Genomic DNA, 20,060 nt, shown 5'->3' with positions numbered 1-20,060 from the left:
GGACAACGCTTTGTCCATTGTGCATTTTAATGGATTTGTTCTGTAACCGCATCTTTTTTATTTTTCACAAACTTGTACCGCTGGATTTCGGCGAAACTCCGCCTCTGACACTGACCCCGCCTCACTGCCCAGTTGGCCTTGTTTGGCCCAAGGGTAATCGGCGGGCCAAAGGCCATTGACCGTTGGCCCGAAGAAAGCCCCAAGGTGGCACGACGAAGCCCTGGAAGTGGCAGTGAGAATGCAACTGGCCCTGGCAGGCACTAGCACGCCCTCATTTGGCCTGATAGTGGAAACGTGGCTATTGAATTGGAAAATACAATAATCAGGCTTCTAATTTAAATGTCTGCTAATGTTGATATAACGATGCTTCAAAAACCTATCAAGACAACAATGTGCCGATCAATATTTGACATATCGATATGTTATGACATTCCTTATAATAACACATCCAGTTCAATGGCACAGAATTTTGAACATAACTCTATCGACCCCTGGAGTATTGAGTAGCTGGTACCGCTATGGTAACAAGGGAATGCACGTTAAGCATTTTCAACCGGAACGTGAGATGGCCAAGTGCTCGGGTCTACTAACGAGTACTTATGTTTCTGGCCTTATAAAGGGGACTTGGTGCCATTTATAGTACCGCTTTCAGTCTAGTGTGTTGAATATCTGGTGTGTTTGAAATAACCTTTATTTATGCTCTGAAACACTGTTTTATGTGCCCTTCTGGACAACTAATTTGAAATAAGACTACGGCTATTTACTTCTAAGCCCGACCTTGTTACTTTGATGTATAAAACAAACTCTCTTTACACAACAAAGTTAGGAAGATAAACAAATAAATCCACATCGATTTTATTGCCTGCCATATTATTAGTGGCAGATACGAAATGTGAACTGGTGTTAGCACATAACAATTCCGATGGTTCTGCAACATATCTGGTTAAAGTACCACACACAGCGTAGCCCACATAAGTACACACACCATTTACGCTGTGGTCAGACCTGCACTCGTGTGTGTCCTCCCATCTGTCCTGAGATAGGCTTTATAAAAACCTCCAGGCCTCTGTAAATACCCTCCATCCACTGGAACTAAGATAAACAGCAGACCCTCGTGTTCTGACTCTTATCAAAACCCCATTACACTGAGAGTGTGTTTGTGCGTGTGCGTGCGTGTAACAATCCGCCATGACTCTAATTGAAAGACAGTGAAAGTAACAAGAACAAAAATACATTAGAGTCCGTCATGATGCAAAATAAACAGATGGTTTTATCTTACTTTCGTCTCTTTCATGTCTTTTATTCCCCTGATCTCTAATATTGTCTGAACTCCTCCTTGAACAGTGTGAACGAGTCGGTTTATATGTCAGCATCTGAGGCAGCGTGTGCTGCTGCTTCTGGCAGCGTCTGCTCTTCTAAAGAGACTAACCAGGCCTCGGCACACACTGATGATGTCATGAGGGCCTGATTAAACCCAAAACACATCCCAATCTTTACAGAGAGTGAGAGACAGGCAGTTGAAAAGTCAGAAAGAGGAGGGTGGGGGAGAGTTCTGTATGTTTTTGTTCATATGTTTCTGTCATATTTCTACCCTCCTCTCCACAGGACACAGGAAGTAAGAGATTTCTATCCAATAACAAATAACATAGCTCAGTAAACGCTTGTGGACACAAGCCAACCCCTGACAATCCAGATGTAAATAGTAACATTTATCTCACAGTGTTTCTCTGCTAGAACTTGGGGACACAAAAAAGCTAATTAGTTAAAGTTTGATCTATTTCCGAGATCAAACCAAACCAAACTCATGTAAATGTTTCTTCTCCTGTGATGAGGAGGAGGGCGTGGCCGGGTTGTGAGGGTGCACACCTGGCGCTGAGTTGCCCCAATCAGCGGGACAGAGAGATAAGGAGGAGCCGGGGATGCCAGAGAGAGAGAGTGAGAGAGAGAGACACATGCAGCAGTCTTGTGTGTATGTGTGATTGTTATGCTGAAAAGCACTTTTATGTTGTGTTTTGTTGAATTAAAAGTATTTTTGGTTCCCGCATCCTCCTTTCCGATGGACAAGAGACCTGTCTGCCACAGTGGTGCCAAAACCCGGGATTGAGGGAGATACGTCGTCATGGAGTCCTCACCGTTGGCGGACATCATCAAGACCCTCGCTGGCATCCACCAGACTCAACACCAGGCCCTCCTGGAGCTTCAAACGGAACAGGAGCAACGTTTCGAAGCGCTCCTACAAGCCCGGGCGGTGGACCAGCGGGTGTTCCAGAGCTTGCTGCCACGTGGTACTCCAGCAGTGACACCGGCCGCGGGACCCCCACCTCAGATCACCCTGGCCAAGATGGGTCCCCAGGATGATCCCGAAGCATTCACTGAGCTGTTCGAGTGGACAGCATGGCGAGGACTCCATGACAGCGCATCCTTCCTCTTTCCCGAGTTTCGGCACCAATGTAACATGGTTCTTAATGTGTGAGAATGAGGAAGCTGGGACCGGGTTGAACACTATTCTGTCGCACACAATAACACACTGCTTCACGTTGACACGTAGACACACACACACTGCCGCGTGTGTCTCTCTCTCTCTGGCATCCCCGGCTCCTCCTTATCTCTCTCTCCCGCTGATTGGGGCAACTCAGCGCCAGGTGTGCACCCTCACGGCCCAGCCACGCCCTCTTCCTCGTCACAGCCCCTACAAAGAAGATTTTAAAAACACACACACACAAAACAGCTTCAGAATGGTGTATACTCACATGAGATGAAGACTGTTCTCATAATAGTTTTCTATAAAAAGTGTTTTTATTATACATAGTGCGGGTCACCCCATTCAATGTGTTTCGCCATTTTGAAATCACAATACCCGCTGTGTTTCACTAAACGTCGAAGTAGAGAATCCGCGCGCTCATTGGCTGCCGCCTATGTATAGATACGCTTGGCTATGCTTATGTAGCACACAGTTTTGTGGTTTGGTGATGCGAAGATCGAAAATGAACACAATGGAACATACTTATTTATCGCGCTTTAGCAGCGTCTAACGCCACTGTAACATCGGTACTTAAAGTACACGAAGAAGACCAATACTAGCGCTAGCTAGAGAACTACTGAATGCCCCTTTAACTTGTATTGGACACAGAATATTCCTTTAAATTTAGTCAATATTTCGTCGTGTCTTGTTCATAGATATTAGTCAATTTTACTTTGAATAAAATTCAATTCAATGAAAATACAATTTTAGTTGATGATAAATGCTAAATAAAAAAAAAAAGTCAAAAACAGCATATTCACAATGCAAGTTATGCATTCTGACTATTAGTAGCATGTAACTTAATTCAAGTTCACCATAGTCAGTGCAGATTTCAGTTTTAATTTTACTTTTACTAAATATAGCTGATTAGTAAGTTTTCTGATAAATCTAAAGCTCTTCAGTTTACCGGCATTCAGCTGTTTCAACTCAAATCCTAAATATACCTTTGAATTAAAATCGTTTAATTATCGTCATAATGAGGGGGCCTGGGTAGCTCAGTGGTAAAAGACGCTGGCTACCACCCCTGGCGTGCTGAGTGACTCCAGCCAGGTCTCCTAAGCAACCAAATTGGCCCAGTTGCTAGGGAGGGTAGAGTCACATGGGGTAACCTCCTCGTGGTCGCTATAATGTGGTTCGTTCTCGGTGGGGCACGTGGTGAGTTGAGCGTGGTTGCCGCGGTGGATGGCGTGAAGCCTCCACACGCGCTATGTCTCCGTGGCAACACGCTCAACAAGCCACGTGATAAGATGCGCGGGTTGGCGGTCTCAGACACAGAGGCAGCTGGGATTCGTCCTCCACCACCCGGATTGAGGCAAATCACTACATGACCACAAGGACTTAAAAGCGCATTGGGAATTGGGCATTCCAAATTGGGGGGATTTTTGTTATTTTAAAAAAATAAATAAAAATAAATTATCGTCATAATGGATTTTTCTCACTGACAAAATAAAAAAAATCCTTTGTCAACAAATATGTTTCTCTCGGTAATTTCATTAACGAGATTAACTCACATTTTAACACAGAAACGCACATTTTTAGTCAATTCAGTAACTTTTACTTCTAACGTTCCCAATGGAAAGTTTCCAGAGAAATAATCTTGTGGAATCCAAAAGAAAAGTCACTAGGAAAATGTAACCGAACGACAACCAAACACCATCGACAGCTGAGATCTTTCAACCTCTTTTGACGTTTCATGACATCTAAACAGACTTGTTTTTCAAACTCGTGCTCAGTTTGAGAGAAAGTGGTACCCACAATATGTTCAGCCAGAACGTTTGTAAGTGCTAAGGTCATGACCTGTGTGTACGAACGAGCATGTGTAGTCTGTAATATAGATTTACCTTCTCGGGTCATGGACTTCCACTGAGAACTTCTTCTCCCTGAAGTACAGATTCTCCAACTGTCTCCATTGGAACACCTGCAGAGATGAGAGAACGCTTTTACAACATTCCCAAAACCTCAATCAAACATTCCACGGATGGTTCTGCAAAGTCTTCAGACTGTTAACTCCATCCAGGTCATAAAACTACTGGAACAGCCACAGAAGAAGAGAACCCTTAATCCAGAGAGCAAGTCCAAGTCAGGTTGTGTTTGACTTTTCTGTGCACTTTTGAGAATCTCAGCTACTCTCCAGTCCTGCTGACTCTGTGTGTAAAATCCTCCTTAAGTACAGGGGAACAATGAGTCCTCCTCTGTATGTGTAGAACGAGAGAGACTGTTTGGATCAAGACTCACAGAGAGAGAGAGAGATGGAGAGAGAGAGAGGGGTAGGGAGGAGTCAGGGCCCCTCCTCAGCCTCCCCTTTCCTTTGGGACACACACTTCCTGTGTGGGCGGGGTTAATGGAGAGTTCATCGTGACGAGTGTGTGTTTGTGTGTGTGTGTGTGTGTGTGTGTGTGGCGTAGTAACCCCTCCTACAGCTTTGTTAAACCCCTCCACCTCTTTCCCCCACGTTCAGTCAAGAAACCAGGCTCTGGTTCTCATTACACACCAGCACACACACACACACACACACACACACACATATGGTTCTCTATGGTAAACACACTGGACTCCTGGAGCTATCAGCTGAACAGACACAAAGAAAACGCAAAAGAGAGTTCGAGAAAGGAAAGTGTACGGATCTGCGGTCGCTGAAATTATAGAGAGAGCAAGAGAGAGAGAGAGAGAGAGTATAAAACAGCAGGGAGAAACCCTTTACAGTCTCTACAAGATATATAAAAGATCTAAACTATCAATTAAGTCCGTAATTACTCTGTTAATAGTCATTAAAAGGACTTTGTATACAAGCATTATTTAGCAAAATCCTTCACATCTGAAAAAGGAGGAAAATAAAGGAAAAATGAAAAAGGATGAGAGAGTGGATAGAGAAAGGGAGGAGGGGTTGGCTTGAAAAGTCAAAGAATTTTAAGAGCCTGGGAAAACAATGGACAGATGAAGGAAGAAGGGAGGGAAGGAACACAATTACACACACACACACACACACACACACAACTATTTCCACATATATCAATAGGGTTGGGAATCAAGAACTGGTTCTTATTCGGAAATTCCATTTGATAAAAATACTGGAACTGAATGATTTTGATGATGTTCTGTTCCGTTAACTGTTCTCGAAGGTCATTCTTCCGACGATTTGAACAGTATACTGTGCTGAAATACAGTTTTTGTGTCCAAGTGTTCAGCACCACAGCAAAATAAATGATCTTTGAACTGAAGGTTATGAAGAGATACCGACTGGCTGCCACAAAATAATACTAGGACAATCAAAGAACCAACATATCTTTCAATTGCAACAGGTATATTTAATGTGACTTAACCCTCCTATTGCGTTCGGGTCATTTTTGACCCGGGAGAGGTAGATCATAATTTTTAAATCCCTCACAGATTTTAGTACGGGAACCAAACTTTGGGACTTTGTCAAGAATATCAAAAAAACACAATAATTTTTCAGATTTTTTAATATATATCTTTTCTTACATATTTTGCAATTGCGGGTCAATTTTGACCCGGGCATCAATTGTGGCTTTACACATGATATTATGACGATTTCTTTTTTTCCCCATCTATGAATTCATTTTTTACTTATAAACACTTCACTTACTGTACATTTAGCCTCTTCCCCATCCTCTCTCTACACACTTTTTTTTGTCTCTCACTGACATTTTGTTTACAAATATGCACACACATACACAGTCACACACACACACATTCCTGTACAAAACAGACATGACAGATGTAACAAACATAACAAATAAATAAAATCAAAGGTACTACTGTCTAAAGGGAGTGTGGTGAGAGCAAAAGTTCATGCACACATTAGTCTAAATAGGGCTTGAAAGAGGAAATTGTTCATATTTTACTCTGCAGTCATCTGATGCACAACCAGCTTACAGCAGTTCATGAGAGTTAATAGAATAGATTTTGCTTAAAAACATAATAAAGAAGTATTAATGTTGTATAATTGAGTTGTAAAGTTGTTTTGATGAAGTTTAGCTAAAAAATAATATGTTGGTTTCATCACAACAACACAAAGTTGTATTGAGCAGTCATGAGTAATAGGAAATTAATTAAAATGACTAGTAATTCTCACATTAGATGTTAATATAAATTGTATCTTATGCTATATTTAGATAAAATTCCACAGAAATGTTGATAAAATAGATGTCTTCACATGTATCACACTGGTTTTGCTGTAGTTAATGTATATTTTGAAATGCCAAAGAATTTCTATTTTATTATTTCTATAAAAAATGGCATATTAATCAATAACTTTTATATTTGTCAGTTAACATACCAAAAATATAAATCTTCTTACATGTATGAACAGTTAAGAACCTATTAATGACCTACAATATAGTTTTAGATGAAAACCATCAGGTTACGAATGATTTATAAGCTTGAATTCCACCGGGTCAAAACTGACCGCGAATGCAAAAGGCATGTGCAGATTCTGAACGCGGTAGGAGGGTTAAAGAATGTTAATGCGAGTTAATGTTTTGCTTTTTGTTTAACTGAAACCAGTGACTCTGCAACATGGAAAACATGTAGAAAAATGTAATTTCTTACAATTCCTTTCCCTATCACAGAGAGTCAGAGACAGTGCCACTAAACAGCAAAGAGATGTTGGTGGTGTTAACGTTACCATTTATATGTGTTTATGAGACTCTTTGAAGGTCTCATGGGACAAAGAACAAACCTGACCTGACACACAGGACCTCAACACTTTCAAAACAACTTTCATTATGGAGATACTGATCTCTCTCTCTCTCTCTCTCTGCACTTTTCCTTAAGAAAAAAAGAAGGAGAGGGAAAGAAAGAGAAAGAGGCAACAATGTTCCATGACATCTAAACACTTTACACTCTGTAGTTATAAGAGCTAATAAGGCATGGAGCATTCCCACACCAGTATTTTGGTCACAGTGTGATGGAAGTGGACTTCAGCTATTGTTGTGGATTGGGACAATCTAAGAACTGTGTGCAATTTTGAGGCGTGCAGTCACGAGAGGCTTTCTTTTTAGTTGTCGTAAAAAAAAGGGATTTCAAAGTGTGCCCAGCGATGCCAAGTCCTGGTTAGTTCCAGCACATTTTTCACTGACAGCTGATGCGTGCTCTAGGCCTCGTGTTTGTGCTTGTGCTCTGATGACAAATATAGCCTAATTCATGGGCTTGATCTCTGGAAAAAAGGTTAAACCCAGTCTTGAACTTCAAAGTGCTTTCAAAGTGTCACAGCCATGGTCCAATGATTGGCCATGCCCGTGTGTGAACAATCTTGTTCTGATATTTCAGTAATAACTGCTGACACACAATGGCTAGGTTGCAAAACCTAGTGAGCAACCTTGCTTTCTACATAGGCGGCAAACTTTTAAGGCAGCATCCTAGCTGAAATGGAACCTCATAACAGGACTTGAGAGATTTAACGCTCTCTTCCATGGACAGAAACTCTTCTGCACCACGCAAATAAAGCTGGACACATGAAGCGCAAAAGAGATTTGATGCCGACAGCTGATTCTGATTTTGATGTTAACGTGTTGCTAAGCTAACGGCTTGATACTCTAATAAGCACCAAAATACATAAAACACACAAATGTCAATTTTTTATTCGATTTAACTACTTTTTATTGCTAAAAACCGAATAAAATAAATGTATAGTAGGCATGCCCCTCAATACTTTAAGCTCGACACAATGCATCCTGTCATTGTCTTATGCCTTAGATTTAGGCAACACACCTTTGCAGCCTAAGATTGTAACAGTTCCACCCATCTTGCTTCCGGAAGTATTTTTCCCATATACTTTTTCCATCAGGATTTTATCAAATCATTCATAAAAGAGTTGTGCACCATGAACCAAACCATCTGGCTCCGAGGTGAACCACAAAATTACAAACTTCAAATTAAAGCAAAAAATTATTTGAAAATTAAGACAAAAAGTCAAGGTACAAGACTGTTTAATAAACTTAACTTCCATTAGGGAATGAATCACAATCACTCGAAGCATAGCAAATGATGTAATCAAATTAACAACGATAGAAAATATAAAACTGTGGATTTAAAGTGGTTGCTTATAAGTATAGAAACATTATATTGCATATGTGCATATTTACACTCACTGAGCAATTTATTAAAAACACTATGGTCCTAATAAAGTTCCCAACGTGGTCTTCTGCTGTTGTAGCCCATCTGCCTCAATGTTTGACGTGCTGTGCATTCTGAGATGCTATTCTGCTCACTACAATTGTACAGAGCGGTCATCTGAGTTACCACAGACTTTCTGTCAGCTCAAACCAGTCTGGCCATTCTCTGTTGACCTCTCTCGTCAACAAGGCGTTTCCATCTGCAGAACTGCCGCTCACTGTTTGTTTTTTGTTTTTGGCACCATTCTGAGTAAACTCTAGAGACTGTTGTGTGTGAAAATCCCAGGAGATCAGCAGTTACAGAAATACTCAAACCAGCCCGTCTGGCACCAACAATCATGCCACGGTCCAAATCAATGAGATCACATTTGTTCCCCATTCTGATGGTTGATGTGAAAAAAATGTTCTCCCCTTTTTTCCCCAATTTGGAATGCCCAATTCCCAATGCACTCTGAGTCCTCGTGGTGGCGTAGTGACTCACCTCAATCCAGGTGGTGGAGGACGAATCTCAGTTGCCTCCACGTCTGAGACCGTCAATCCGTGCATCTTATCACGTGGCTTGTTGAGCGCATTACCGCGGAGACCTAGCGCATGTGGAGGCTTCACGCTATTCTCCGCGGCATCCACACACAACTCACCACACGCCGCACCGAGAGCGAGAACCACATTATAGCCACCACGAGGAGGTTAACCCAATGTGACTCTACCCTCCCTAGCAACCGGGCCAATTTGGTTGATTAGGAAGCCTGACTGGAGGTCAAAGTCAAACAAATACAAACACAGATACAAAGATAAACATTATCTCAAAATGTCAATAAGTCACAAGAACGGATGGACATCAAAATCCAAGTGCATTGCACTGCTGCAACATGATTGGCTGATTAGACAATCGCACAATTTAGAAGGTGTTATCAGTGAGTGTACCACGGTAAGTCTGTCTTTAAAGGTTTATAAGTTATCGTTAAAAATCAATTCGCCTATAGAGAAAATGAATGCGATTTTTACTTCCAGAACCAGACTATTGCGCACTGTTGTTTGGAACTGCATTTGTGTCAGGACCAGGGGGTCAGGAATTGTCTGGTTTGTAGGTCCCTGTTAGCCCCTGCTGGTAGATGCTGGAACTACACCACCCGATGGCAAAAAGCACGTTTCTCCATAGACAGCCATACAAAAGTAGCTATGTTTTATGACGAAATAAATGTATTTCCAAGAACCATTTCAATTTAAATTATTTAATTACGTTATAGCACATCGTCATCCGGTGACGGATTGTTTTTGAAGGGCTCTTAAAAGCGTGAAATTGATTTATATTTTTCCCTGTCTATTCCCATTGACGAGTGATCTGTCACGTGACTGAGCGCCCATGAGCAAAGATGGCAGCCTCCATTTCGCTAGCTTTCTGGGAGCCCTGTGCTAGCTGAGCACAGTCATAGAGATGAATGGGGATGCTAACGGATAGCTCTCTCCAGGTATTTTATAGCTCCGTGGTCAGGACTGAGTCTATGAAGCCTACGAATGTAGACAGCTCACTAGGTTTTGATACAAAGCCAATGTCTTGTGATTACGCAATACTTCCTTGTACAAACATGTAACCCTTCAGTTTTGGAGCACAGCTAAAGATAGACCAAAAATAGCTATATTTAAAGTATTCCGATGCAGTGATATGAGAGGGATTTGGAGTCTCTCTACAAATATCATGGGTGTTGCGTCATTGTGACTCACATTTGCTGCCCGTTCTCTTAATATAACACAGGACTCCCACCCTGTAGTCTGCCCATATATACAATAATACAGTAAACCCCACTCACTCTCTCTCTCTCACAGAGTACAGAAAGGCTGTGTGTGGGGGCACGGTGTCTCAGCAAGAGCTATTATGAAGGCTGATGAAAAAAGACAGGGCATCCGAGAGGTCAAAGGTCACCATCAGCAGACAGGACACAAACAATCACCTGTGACTCATGGCTAGCAATCCCATGATTCACAGCTGAAACATCACATCCGGCATAAAGTGCCAGAAGAGGCATGTCTGATTTTTGTTTTTTAATTATTGCTCATTAATATGTTCGATTAGGCAAGATTTCTTTATACGTAGCTGTTATTTCCTAATAAGCTGAACCCAACCAATCAGAGACTTTTACGCACACATCCCAGTTTTTGAGGAGTGGTCCCAGATTTGTCAGACACTCTAATGTTTCCAGCATGTTGTGTGTTGTCAGGGCGACAGTAATCCTGCGGGTGTCTGCTGCTGGGTTTCCTGTTGCGGGGTTTCGGATTCAGCAAGGCTGATGGAGGGGGTTTAGGTGGAGGATCACACACCACAGCTCGTGAAGAAACTACACACACAGTAAAACTTAACACAAACACCTTAACACATTTTGGCACAAATGCTCTGTGGTCTCTCATTAGGAAAGGGTTTGAATTAGTTTGAAACTCATTAAATAAACCCAACCACGAACTCACCAAGTCTGCAACTTTTACTGTGTGGCATATTTAACTGTCACACACACACACACACACACACACACACTGCCCACAGATGGAGAACAGCCACTAACCATTAGCACATGTGAGCTTATCATCAAAACATGAACAAGTGTGCTTGATGGAGACAAGCTGCGTAATGAGAACATCAATAGCAATGTTCCATCTGATAAGCAGATCAGAAGGAGAAATGCTGTAAAAGTGCCCGGTTTAGTCTGGTATCTGCTAATTAGTAACATTAGTATGCAAACCTGGGCACCTGATAACTCTTAGGAGCAATACTGTAGTTTTGGAATAGCTCACCCAAAAAGGACAACTCTGTCAATGTTTATATCATTTACCCTCATTTCACTCCACTGCCCTCAGTTCAAAACTTTCAAATATGCTGCGTCACAATCAGTCACAAGACTGTCAAAAGCCATTGGCGTATGCCATCACTGATGTCAAATCTTTGAAAATGCAAATGCACAAATTATGGTCTGTTCCACTCACAAAACGATCACATGGTTTGCAGGAAGAGCATTATCATTTTTGGAGCTTGACAGCCCCACTGTCGCTAGGGGTGGGTAAAAATATCGATTTTCCGATGCATCGCGATCTTTGTTTGATTCTTAAATCCCAAGATCGATCTTTTACTCTATGTGCAACCCTCCACCACAATGAGAGGAAATCACTCACATTTGCAAACAAATTTTGTGTTATGCGACCAAAATGTGTATTGGCAACTGGCTGGTAAATGTTCAGATTTCGCTCAACAGTGAATGAATTCTGTAGAAAAGTGGTGGAGTATTCAATAGCGAGATCATTTCATTGCGTGTTGAGAGTAAAAGTTGTTGAGAGTAAAAGTTGCTGCTACACTATCCAGTATACTAGTTAACAATAATGCTTTTCTTAATAAGCTATACATTTCTATTGAAATAATGTGTAGTTAGAGGTTTGTGTTTCTTTACATATTAAAGAGTACCCCCAATTAGTTCCACACAATAATGTAAAGATATTCTAAACTGATTATGCAAAACAACAACACTGGTATCGGATCAGTATCGGCTGATACTGAGATTTCAGATATCAGAATCGGATTAGAAAAAAGTGGTATTGGGGGCCTGGATAGCTCAGTGAGTAAAGACGCTGACTATCACCCCTGGAGTCGCAAGTTCGAATCCCAGGGTGTGTTGAGTGACTCCAGCCAGGTCTCCTAAGCAACCAAATTGGCCCGGTTGTTAGGGAGGGTAGAGTAACATGGGGTAACCTCCTCGTGGTCGCTATAATGTGGTTCTTGCTCTCGGTGGGGTGCGTGGTGAGTTGTGCATGGATGCCACAGAGAATAGCGTGAAGCCTCCACACGTGCTATGTCTCCATGGTAACGCACTCAACAAGCCACGTGATAAGATGCACAGATTGACAGTCTTAGACACAGAGGCAACTGAGATTCATCCTCTGCCACCTGGATTGAGGTGAATCACTACACCACCACGAGGACTTAAGAGTGCATTGGGAACTGGGCATTCCAAATTGGGGAGAGGAGAAAAAAAAAAAAGTGGTATCAGTGCATCCCTAAAATGAACAGCATGAACATTCTTCAAAACTTCTCCATTTGTGTTCCATGAAAGAAAGAAAGCCATGAGGGTGAGTAAACAATGATAGTATTATCATTTGGGTGAACTATTGCTTTAAATTGTCATTCAGGTTTAGGTGGACTAGTCCGCAGAACTGCAATTTTGTTTGATTTGCATCTGTGGCGTTTTTGCAGACACTTCTGGTTTCATTCCCCATCATTCTGCGCAGCCCTTTGCTATGTCTTTTCATTTCCCCTCTCTCTCTCTCGTTTTCTGTAACAGATCCTCTCTGTAAATAGGCCAGAGTTTGGCTTTTCGCTTTTCTGGACGACTTTTTTGCTGAACGCTATTTTTAGCTTGCGGTTTGGGAAAGGATTTTCTGTTCCTCACCACAGACTGAAGTTTTGCCTCTCCTTTGGAGAGAATTTAAACACTGTAAATGTGTGCTGTAAGGATGGAAAACCAGCAACACACACACCTGAAAGAGAGTCATATCGACAAGTTTGTAACATTCAGTCAGTTATTGGGTGTCGCTGATCGTCTGTCTGGGAGTCTGAGAGCCTCTGTCTAAAGTTGCAAAAAATGCTGTTCTACAGGTCATGACCTCTGAAGTCACAGTAGAGGTTACCACACCTGAGGTCAGAGGGTCAAATGGTCAGACGTCATGAGGTTAAGCAAAGGTGATGAGGTGAGTTTGACAGACACACCTTCCCCCTTTAGACACATTTGAGGAAACTAACACAACATCTCAAAACACGGCGAAAGAGAAACTGCCATGTTCACTGTTTATTTCTGCTAAGTAGCGAGTTTTAAAGGAGAAGTGAATGATTTTTGGTTCTTACATTTTCCTATGAAGCACTTTCATGAGCTACATTTTAGGAAGTAATTACCAACAGAGAGACGAAGCCATTATTAGATGACAGTGATGAAGAGATGGGAAGGGAGGACAAATGAAAGTCTAACTCCAGTGAGTCCACAGAGGAAAGAGATGGTTTATTCTGTGAGTTCTTACCTTTCTTGGTTTGACTTTGTCCTGGTAGTCATATTGAAAAATGCCTTTATAGCTCAAACCCAGCCACCACGGGATACCCTGCTTATCCTAAAGAGTGAGAGCAGAGAGAGAGAAACATTAGCACATGCACACTGATAATGTGAGTGTAAAGTGTCATTCTATGGTTGATGACAGCATGTGTCTTAAACACATTAGTCAAGCACCAATCTTGTGAGAACATGTGTGGACTGACGCTTGTGCTTATAAATTTCCCCTCTGAGCAGAGACCCACCTTAACAGCGTAATAATGCACTCCATATGTGGGCAATGACTCCACTACACTCATATAACTGTGAAAAAGGAGAAGGGAGTGATTGTTTATTGACAGTATCATGTTAGAGATGTTACATTTGCAAACAATTTACAAGAACAGTGAATATGTGGGAGTGGATCTCAAAAGTGCCATTTAGTTGATTATCAGAACTGCAAATAACGCATTATACTGGGTGTTACAAATGCTGTCTTACTTGACGATAGCCTGGCCTCTGGACTGTCCGCTTAGCTTCTTATAGTGCTCAATGACCCGGTCCTCACTGCAAAACACACAAGATACAACACTATGGAGAGAAGCTCATTCTTAGATCAGGCAGTACACATGTGTGAGCGAATCTGAGAAACACTTCATTCAGATCAAATATAATTTAAGCTACATTAGGGTACCAGATTACTCAAGGGAATCTCTTCCCATGGTGCTCCAAGAACAAAGATGTGATTTGTCTCCTTATAGATGAAATTACTCTCACACCGCAGGAAACACGCCTCCGGGTTCTTTCGAGCAGCAGATTTCAATGGGGGAAATAGGCAGCGCTGCAGTTTTAATAATATTTTAAGCTTTATAAAATGTTATAATGTCTTTTAATGTTAATAAAAGTTAGGATAAAAGAGTATATATGGTTTACAGTGAAGAAAGTTTTCTGAAATATTGGCAAAACTAGTTTAAACTTGGTTCGGACATGTAACAGCTTGATGAATACACATCATCACAATTTAACACACTTCTAAAGTCTGAGAATTTGGGTACTTCGAAATGAAAACTACCATCAGACATACTTATCCTTTCGCAAACAGTAGTCCATGCAATTCGGTGGTGGAGACATGTCCCGTTCCTCCCGTTATATGGTATATGGTGGTCTTGATCATATAAGATCGTCGTTAGATCATATTTGACCTCATATCTGTCACAGCGGCAGCACTTTGGAAATTAAAAACAGCCATTTGCGATTGGAGTTTGCTCAAATTCTTCTGGTCAATTGTGTCTAATAGAGCAGACGCAATAACAATGACGGTGACCCGTGAAATATCATAATTTCTGTAAAATCCTGAGTCTTTCCTGATGCGACGATCTGGTGGAAATTTAAAGAAGCCCTAATTTCCAATAATCTGTAGGAAACGGGATGTTTCATCCCTACAAACAACACTTTTTGGGCAGTTTCAGCACAATTTGAGCAAAGCGCCCATAGACAGCAGTTCTTTTCTGGGCTACCAAAAGACCCCGGAAGGGGCGGGGCGGAGCATTTGTTTGTAAACAGTAACTTCATCTATTACCTCTCCATAATCAGCTGACAGCTGTGAATGTGTGTGTCTCACCAGTATGCGAGTGAAGGGTGCTCCTTCAGTGCTTGTGTAGGCAGTGCTGGCAGTTTCTTCAGATCAGCTCTAGTAGCATCATTGCTGCAGACAAAACAACACAAAACCAAAAATGTCTGAAAGGTGCAGAGAAAGGCAGAAAGGTTAGCTGCATCCAATTTGTATACTTTCACTCTTAAATGGTATGCAAGAAAGGATAAGTGTGTCCCAAATCATAGTATGCAGAAAATAGCATGCCAAAGATTTCCAGTTTTGGATTCTCTAGGTATGCATACATGTACATGCTTTTTGGGCTAAAATTGGTCATAATCTCTTGAAAACAAATGATGTGTGTGTGTGTTTGTTTATTGTTTAGATGCATAATTCGTCCTATTTACAAATATTTACAACAATATGTAGAAATCGTGTTAATTCCCGATACTGTCTTTTTAAGGACAGAGACTTTAATGCAATGTTTACAGTATCAGTGCCATGTCCGATTAGAATCAAATGTTTATTTTTGTTGTGAAGACCAAAGAGGGAATTATAAGAGACATTATCAATGACAAATGGATCACATGGATCTCATCTTTGGACATGCATTACAAGGCAAACCAAATTTTTACTCTCAACATGCAGTGAAAGGATGCTGAACTCGGTGCTGAACTGGTGAGTAAAAACTGAAATATTAACAGGCAGTGTCTAATTAGACATTTTAAGTCAAGTATGTGAGTGACATACTCTCACTGTAAAGGGCTACGCATAGAGTAAAAGACGGGTTTTGGGATTTTAAGAATTGATATCATCAAATGAAGATTGCAATTAAACAGAAAATCCATATTTTTGCTTGGCCCTCGTGCCAAACGCATGAGAAAGGACCAGCCTGTCCAAGAGTTTCAGTTTCAGTCTCTCTTGCGCCTCAAAGAAGCATCTCTGACAGCACTGAGAAACTCCACTTTGAGTTTGCACATATTTAGATGACCTGCTTTGTCTTCTTTAAACTGTTAGATATCATAAACAAATAGTTGCATAAATATAGCTGCAAGCAGCAATTACGGGGCCGAGCACCGAAATGGCAAGCATTGCACAGCATTAACCACAACCCAAAGATCACGTATGACATAAAGATAAAAACACAGGATACATTTTAACCTACAACTTTCCGTTCAACCGGTCACTGCACAGTCCACTGCACCACAGAGCCACAACATTGACAGTCACCAAAGGGACATACCAAGCATAGAGCAATCGCAGTCAATCATCGTAGTCACCATAATCAACTTCGTTTTCATGTAACTATACAACAAAGTGAAAATCAAAATCTGATTGGAGAAAAGTACAGCAACTATTTAGTAAGCCAAATGCAAAGCTCTCTGTAACAACAGAAATTTTAACTGCACGATTTGTTGTTGAGGGAATTTGAACCCATGACCATTTAAACCATAAACCAGTGCTTTAACACACTGAGCCACTCAGTTGCCATGACAAGCACAAAAGTGTGGATTATCTTTTGAACTATAGGTGCCGCTGTCTCAATACTGCTCAGGTATCCTCAGGACATGATGTTTATGATGCATAAACATATTCGTTTAAATCTGACAATACTTTCTTTTAAATTTTTTCCCCTTTTTCTCCCAATTTGGAATGCCCAATTCCCAATGTGCTCTAAGTCCTCGTGGTGGCGTAATGACTCGCCTCAATCTGGGTGGCGGAGGATGAATTTCAGCTGCCTCCGCATCTGAGACCGTCAATCTGCACATCTTATCATGTGGCTTTTTGAGCGTATTACCGCAGTGACATAGCGCGTGTGGAGGCCATCCACCGCGGCATCCACGCACAACTCACCATGCGCCCCACCGAGAGCAAACTACATTATAGCAACCACGAGGAGGTTATCCCATGTGACTCTACCCTCCCTAGCAACCGGGCCATATGGTTGCTTAGGAGACCTGGCTGGAGTCACTCAGCACGCCCTGGGATTCGAACTTGCGACTCCAAAAAGATATATCACTTTTTAATAAAATTAAATGTGGCGGATGGACAGTATGGCTGACATTAGAAAAATTGGTATTGTTGAATTCTGCATGACCTAAGGAATCCACAGACACCAACCCCATAATTTTAGGACATAGAGATCAAATGTTACAGACAAAACTGTTGACCTATAGGTGGCGCTGTCTCCAAACTTTGCATGTACCCTCATATCATGGCCCTGATGAAGAAGCATGCCAAGTTTCGTTTTGATAGGACAAACCGTTGCAAAGATACAGCCTCACATCCAGTTTTACATCGACCTCGTTAACTTGCCGTAACTTTTAAACAAAGACGAAAATTCTTTACTATAATTTATGTGTGGCTCGGTCTGGAGATTATTTTGAGCCATTTTTTGGACAAATCTGACAAAGTTTGAAGGATGTTAAACTTTTAAACTGTACACATAATTATCCAAGATGGCAGCTACTCTAATGGGCGGAGTTATAATGTATGGGGGTTCATTTGAAGCATTAAGAGGAGAGTAATCAGACCAAAAAATATTTTGTTTATAGGACAAACGGTTCAAAAGATGCACGCAAAAGAAAATTGAATTTTTTGGACTGGTGGTGGCACTATGAAGTTTGTCCTAGAGATCCCAAATTTGCTATGGGGACTATTTATGACCACCTCTATCAGTGTGCCAAATTTCATCATTTTCCTATGAACAATTCTATGGGCTGCCATAGACTCCTATTGGGGAGGAATAATAACAATAATAATACTAACTGATGCAATAGGGGCTACGCACCTTCAGTGCTTGGCCCCTAAAAATATTGATACAGGGATATAAAGTATCGACGCAATATTATGAGGAAAAGTATTGCGCTGTATCGATATTTGATAGTATTGGCACAGCCCTAGTTTTAAGAGGGCCTGGGTAGCTCAGTGAGTAAAGACGCTGACTACCACACCTGGAGTCGCAAGTTTGAATCTAGGGTGTGCTGAGTGACTCCAGTCAGGCTTCTTAAGCAACCAATTGGCCTGGTTGCTAGGGTGGGTAGAGTCATGTTGGGTTAACCTCTTCATGGTCACTATAATGTGGTCCTCACTCTCAGTGGGACGTGTGGTGAGTTGTGTGTGGATGCTGTGGAGAATAGTGTGAGCCTCCACATGCGCTAGGTCTCTGCAGTAACACGCTCAACAAGCCATGTGATAAGATGCACGGATTGACTGTCTCAGATGCGGAGTCATTACGCCACCATGAGGACTTAGAGTGCATTGGGAATTGGGCATTCCAAATTGGGAAGAAAAGGGAAGAAAATCCAAAAGAAAAAAAAAACTTCTATCCATTAAGTTGATAAGTTAGGGTTAGGGTTAAGTTGTTTAAGCCTAAATGTTATGACATCAATGTGTGTTTTCTTTTTTCCGATTAACATTTTTTATTGATTCAACCATTAAATATAAATAACAGAACACACATATACAGAATCAATATCCAACCCCCACTATCCTTGGGGTTCAGCCATATACTCGAGGCAACATTTAAAAAAAAAATCAGAATTAAACAGTCTGGACACTTTTGTGAATACCGAGTTCAAGTGCGAGATAATGGGATGTAACTTAGCTTCTCCGATTAATTTGATAGAAAGGCTCTGCAGTGGCGAAATAGGGGCAAGAACTTCCTGTTCTATACAGAACCAGGGAGGGGCTCTCTCAGGTGGAAGCGACCAATGAGCCTAATGTCTGAGACCGAATGCATAATAATAAAATAAAATCTTGGGTAGGCCTAGCCCACCTTTGTCAATCGGCCTATGTAACTTATTGAAATGTAATTTGGGACGCTTACCATTCCAAATGAAGGATATTGCTATCAAATTGCTTGAAATAAGAGAGGGGGACATCTACAGGGAGAGACTGCAGTAAGTAATTGAATTTTGGAATAAAATGTATTTTAATAACATTAACCTTCCCAATCATAGATAAATGTAATGAAGCCCACCTGTCCACATCGCTCGAAAACCATTTTATTAAGGGGTCAAAATTAACTCTACACATATTTTCTGGAAATAAAATACCCAAATACTTAATGCCCTGTTTGGGCCACTGGAAAGCACCCGGCTGGAAAACCGTTTCTGGGCAGTATGCTGTCAGAGCCAAAGCTTCGGATTTAGACCTACTGACTCTATATCCTGAAAACTTAGAAAAGGAATTAATAATTCTGTGGAGGCAAGGCATAGATCTACTGGGGTCAGAGAAAAATAATAAAATATCATCTGTTTAAAGCAAGAGTTTATGCGCCATACCTCCCGCCACCACCCCTGGAAAATCATCCTCCTTTCTTATCACGGTTGCTAATGGTTCCAGGGCAAGACAGAACAATAATGGGGAAAGAGGGCAACCCTGCCGGGTGCCCCTATCCAGAGTAAAATAATCTGAAATTAGTCCATTTGTTTGTACCGCCGCTACTGGGTGTCTATAAAGTAACTTAATCCAGAGTAAAATAATCCCATTCTACCATATCAAATGCCTTTTCGGCGTCAAGTGAGATGGCAGCGACCGGAGATTGTTCATTTGCTACTGACCACATGATATTCATGAGACGCCTAATGTTATCAGAAGAGCTGTGGCCCCAAATAAACCCCACCTGATCTATATGTATAAGAGGTGTCATAACTTTACTTAATCGATTAGCCAGAATTTTTGACAATATTTTAACGTCTAGCTGGATCAGGGAAATTGAATGGTAACTTTTACACTCACTTGGATCTTTGTCCTTT

General features: G+C 41.4%; 1 protein-coding gene across 9 annotated transcripts in view; it reads right to left on the bottom strand.

The window, feature by feature from the left end:
* Positions 1–20,060, bottom strand: part of LOC127455875 (FERM domain-containing protein 4A-like) — a 239,314-nt gene that overhangs the window by 27,193 nt on the left and 192,061 nt on the right. For 6 of the 9 annotated variants that reach the window (XM_051724022.1, XM_051724023.1, XM_051724017.1 and 3 more), the window contains exons 8-12: positions 15,331–15,414; positions 14,211–14,276; positions 13,976–14,033; positions 13,705–13,791; positions 4,364–4,439 (exon numbers count right to left, since the gene is read on the bottom strand). In XM_051724022.1, the coding sequence (XP_051579982.1) occupies positions 4,364–4,439; positions 13,705–13,791; positions 13,976–14,033; positions 14,211–14,276; positions 15,331–15,414 (371 nt within the window). Of the gene's footprint in view, positions 1–4,362; positions 4,440–13,704; positions 13,792–13,975; positions 14,034–14,210; positions 14,277–15,330; positions 15,415–20,060 lie in introns of all 9 variants that reach the window. The other 3 variants (XM_051724021.1, XM_051724016.1, XM_051724020.1) reach the window with 1 other exon arrangement.

Source organism: Myxocyprinus asiaticus, chromosome 18, assembly GCF_019703515.2.
Source record: "Myxocyprinus asiaticus isolate MX2 ecotype Aquarium Trade chromosome 18, UBuf_Myxa_2, whole genome shotgun sequence".
Lineage (NCBI taxonomy): Eukaryota > Metazoa > Chordata > Actinopteri > Cypriniformes > Catostomidae > Myxocyprinus > Myxocyprinus asiaticus.
This window is presented reverse-complemented; position numbering and strand designations above follow the sequence as displayed.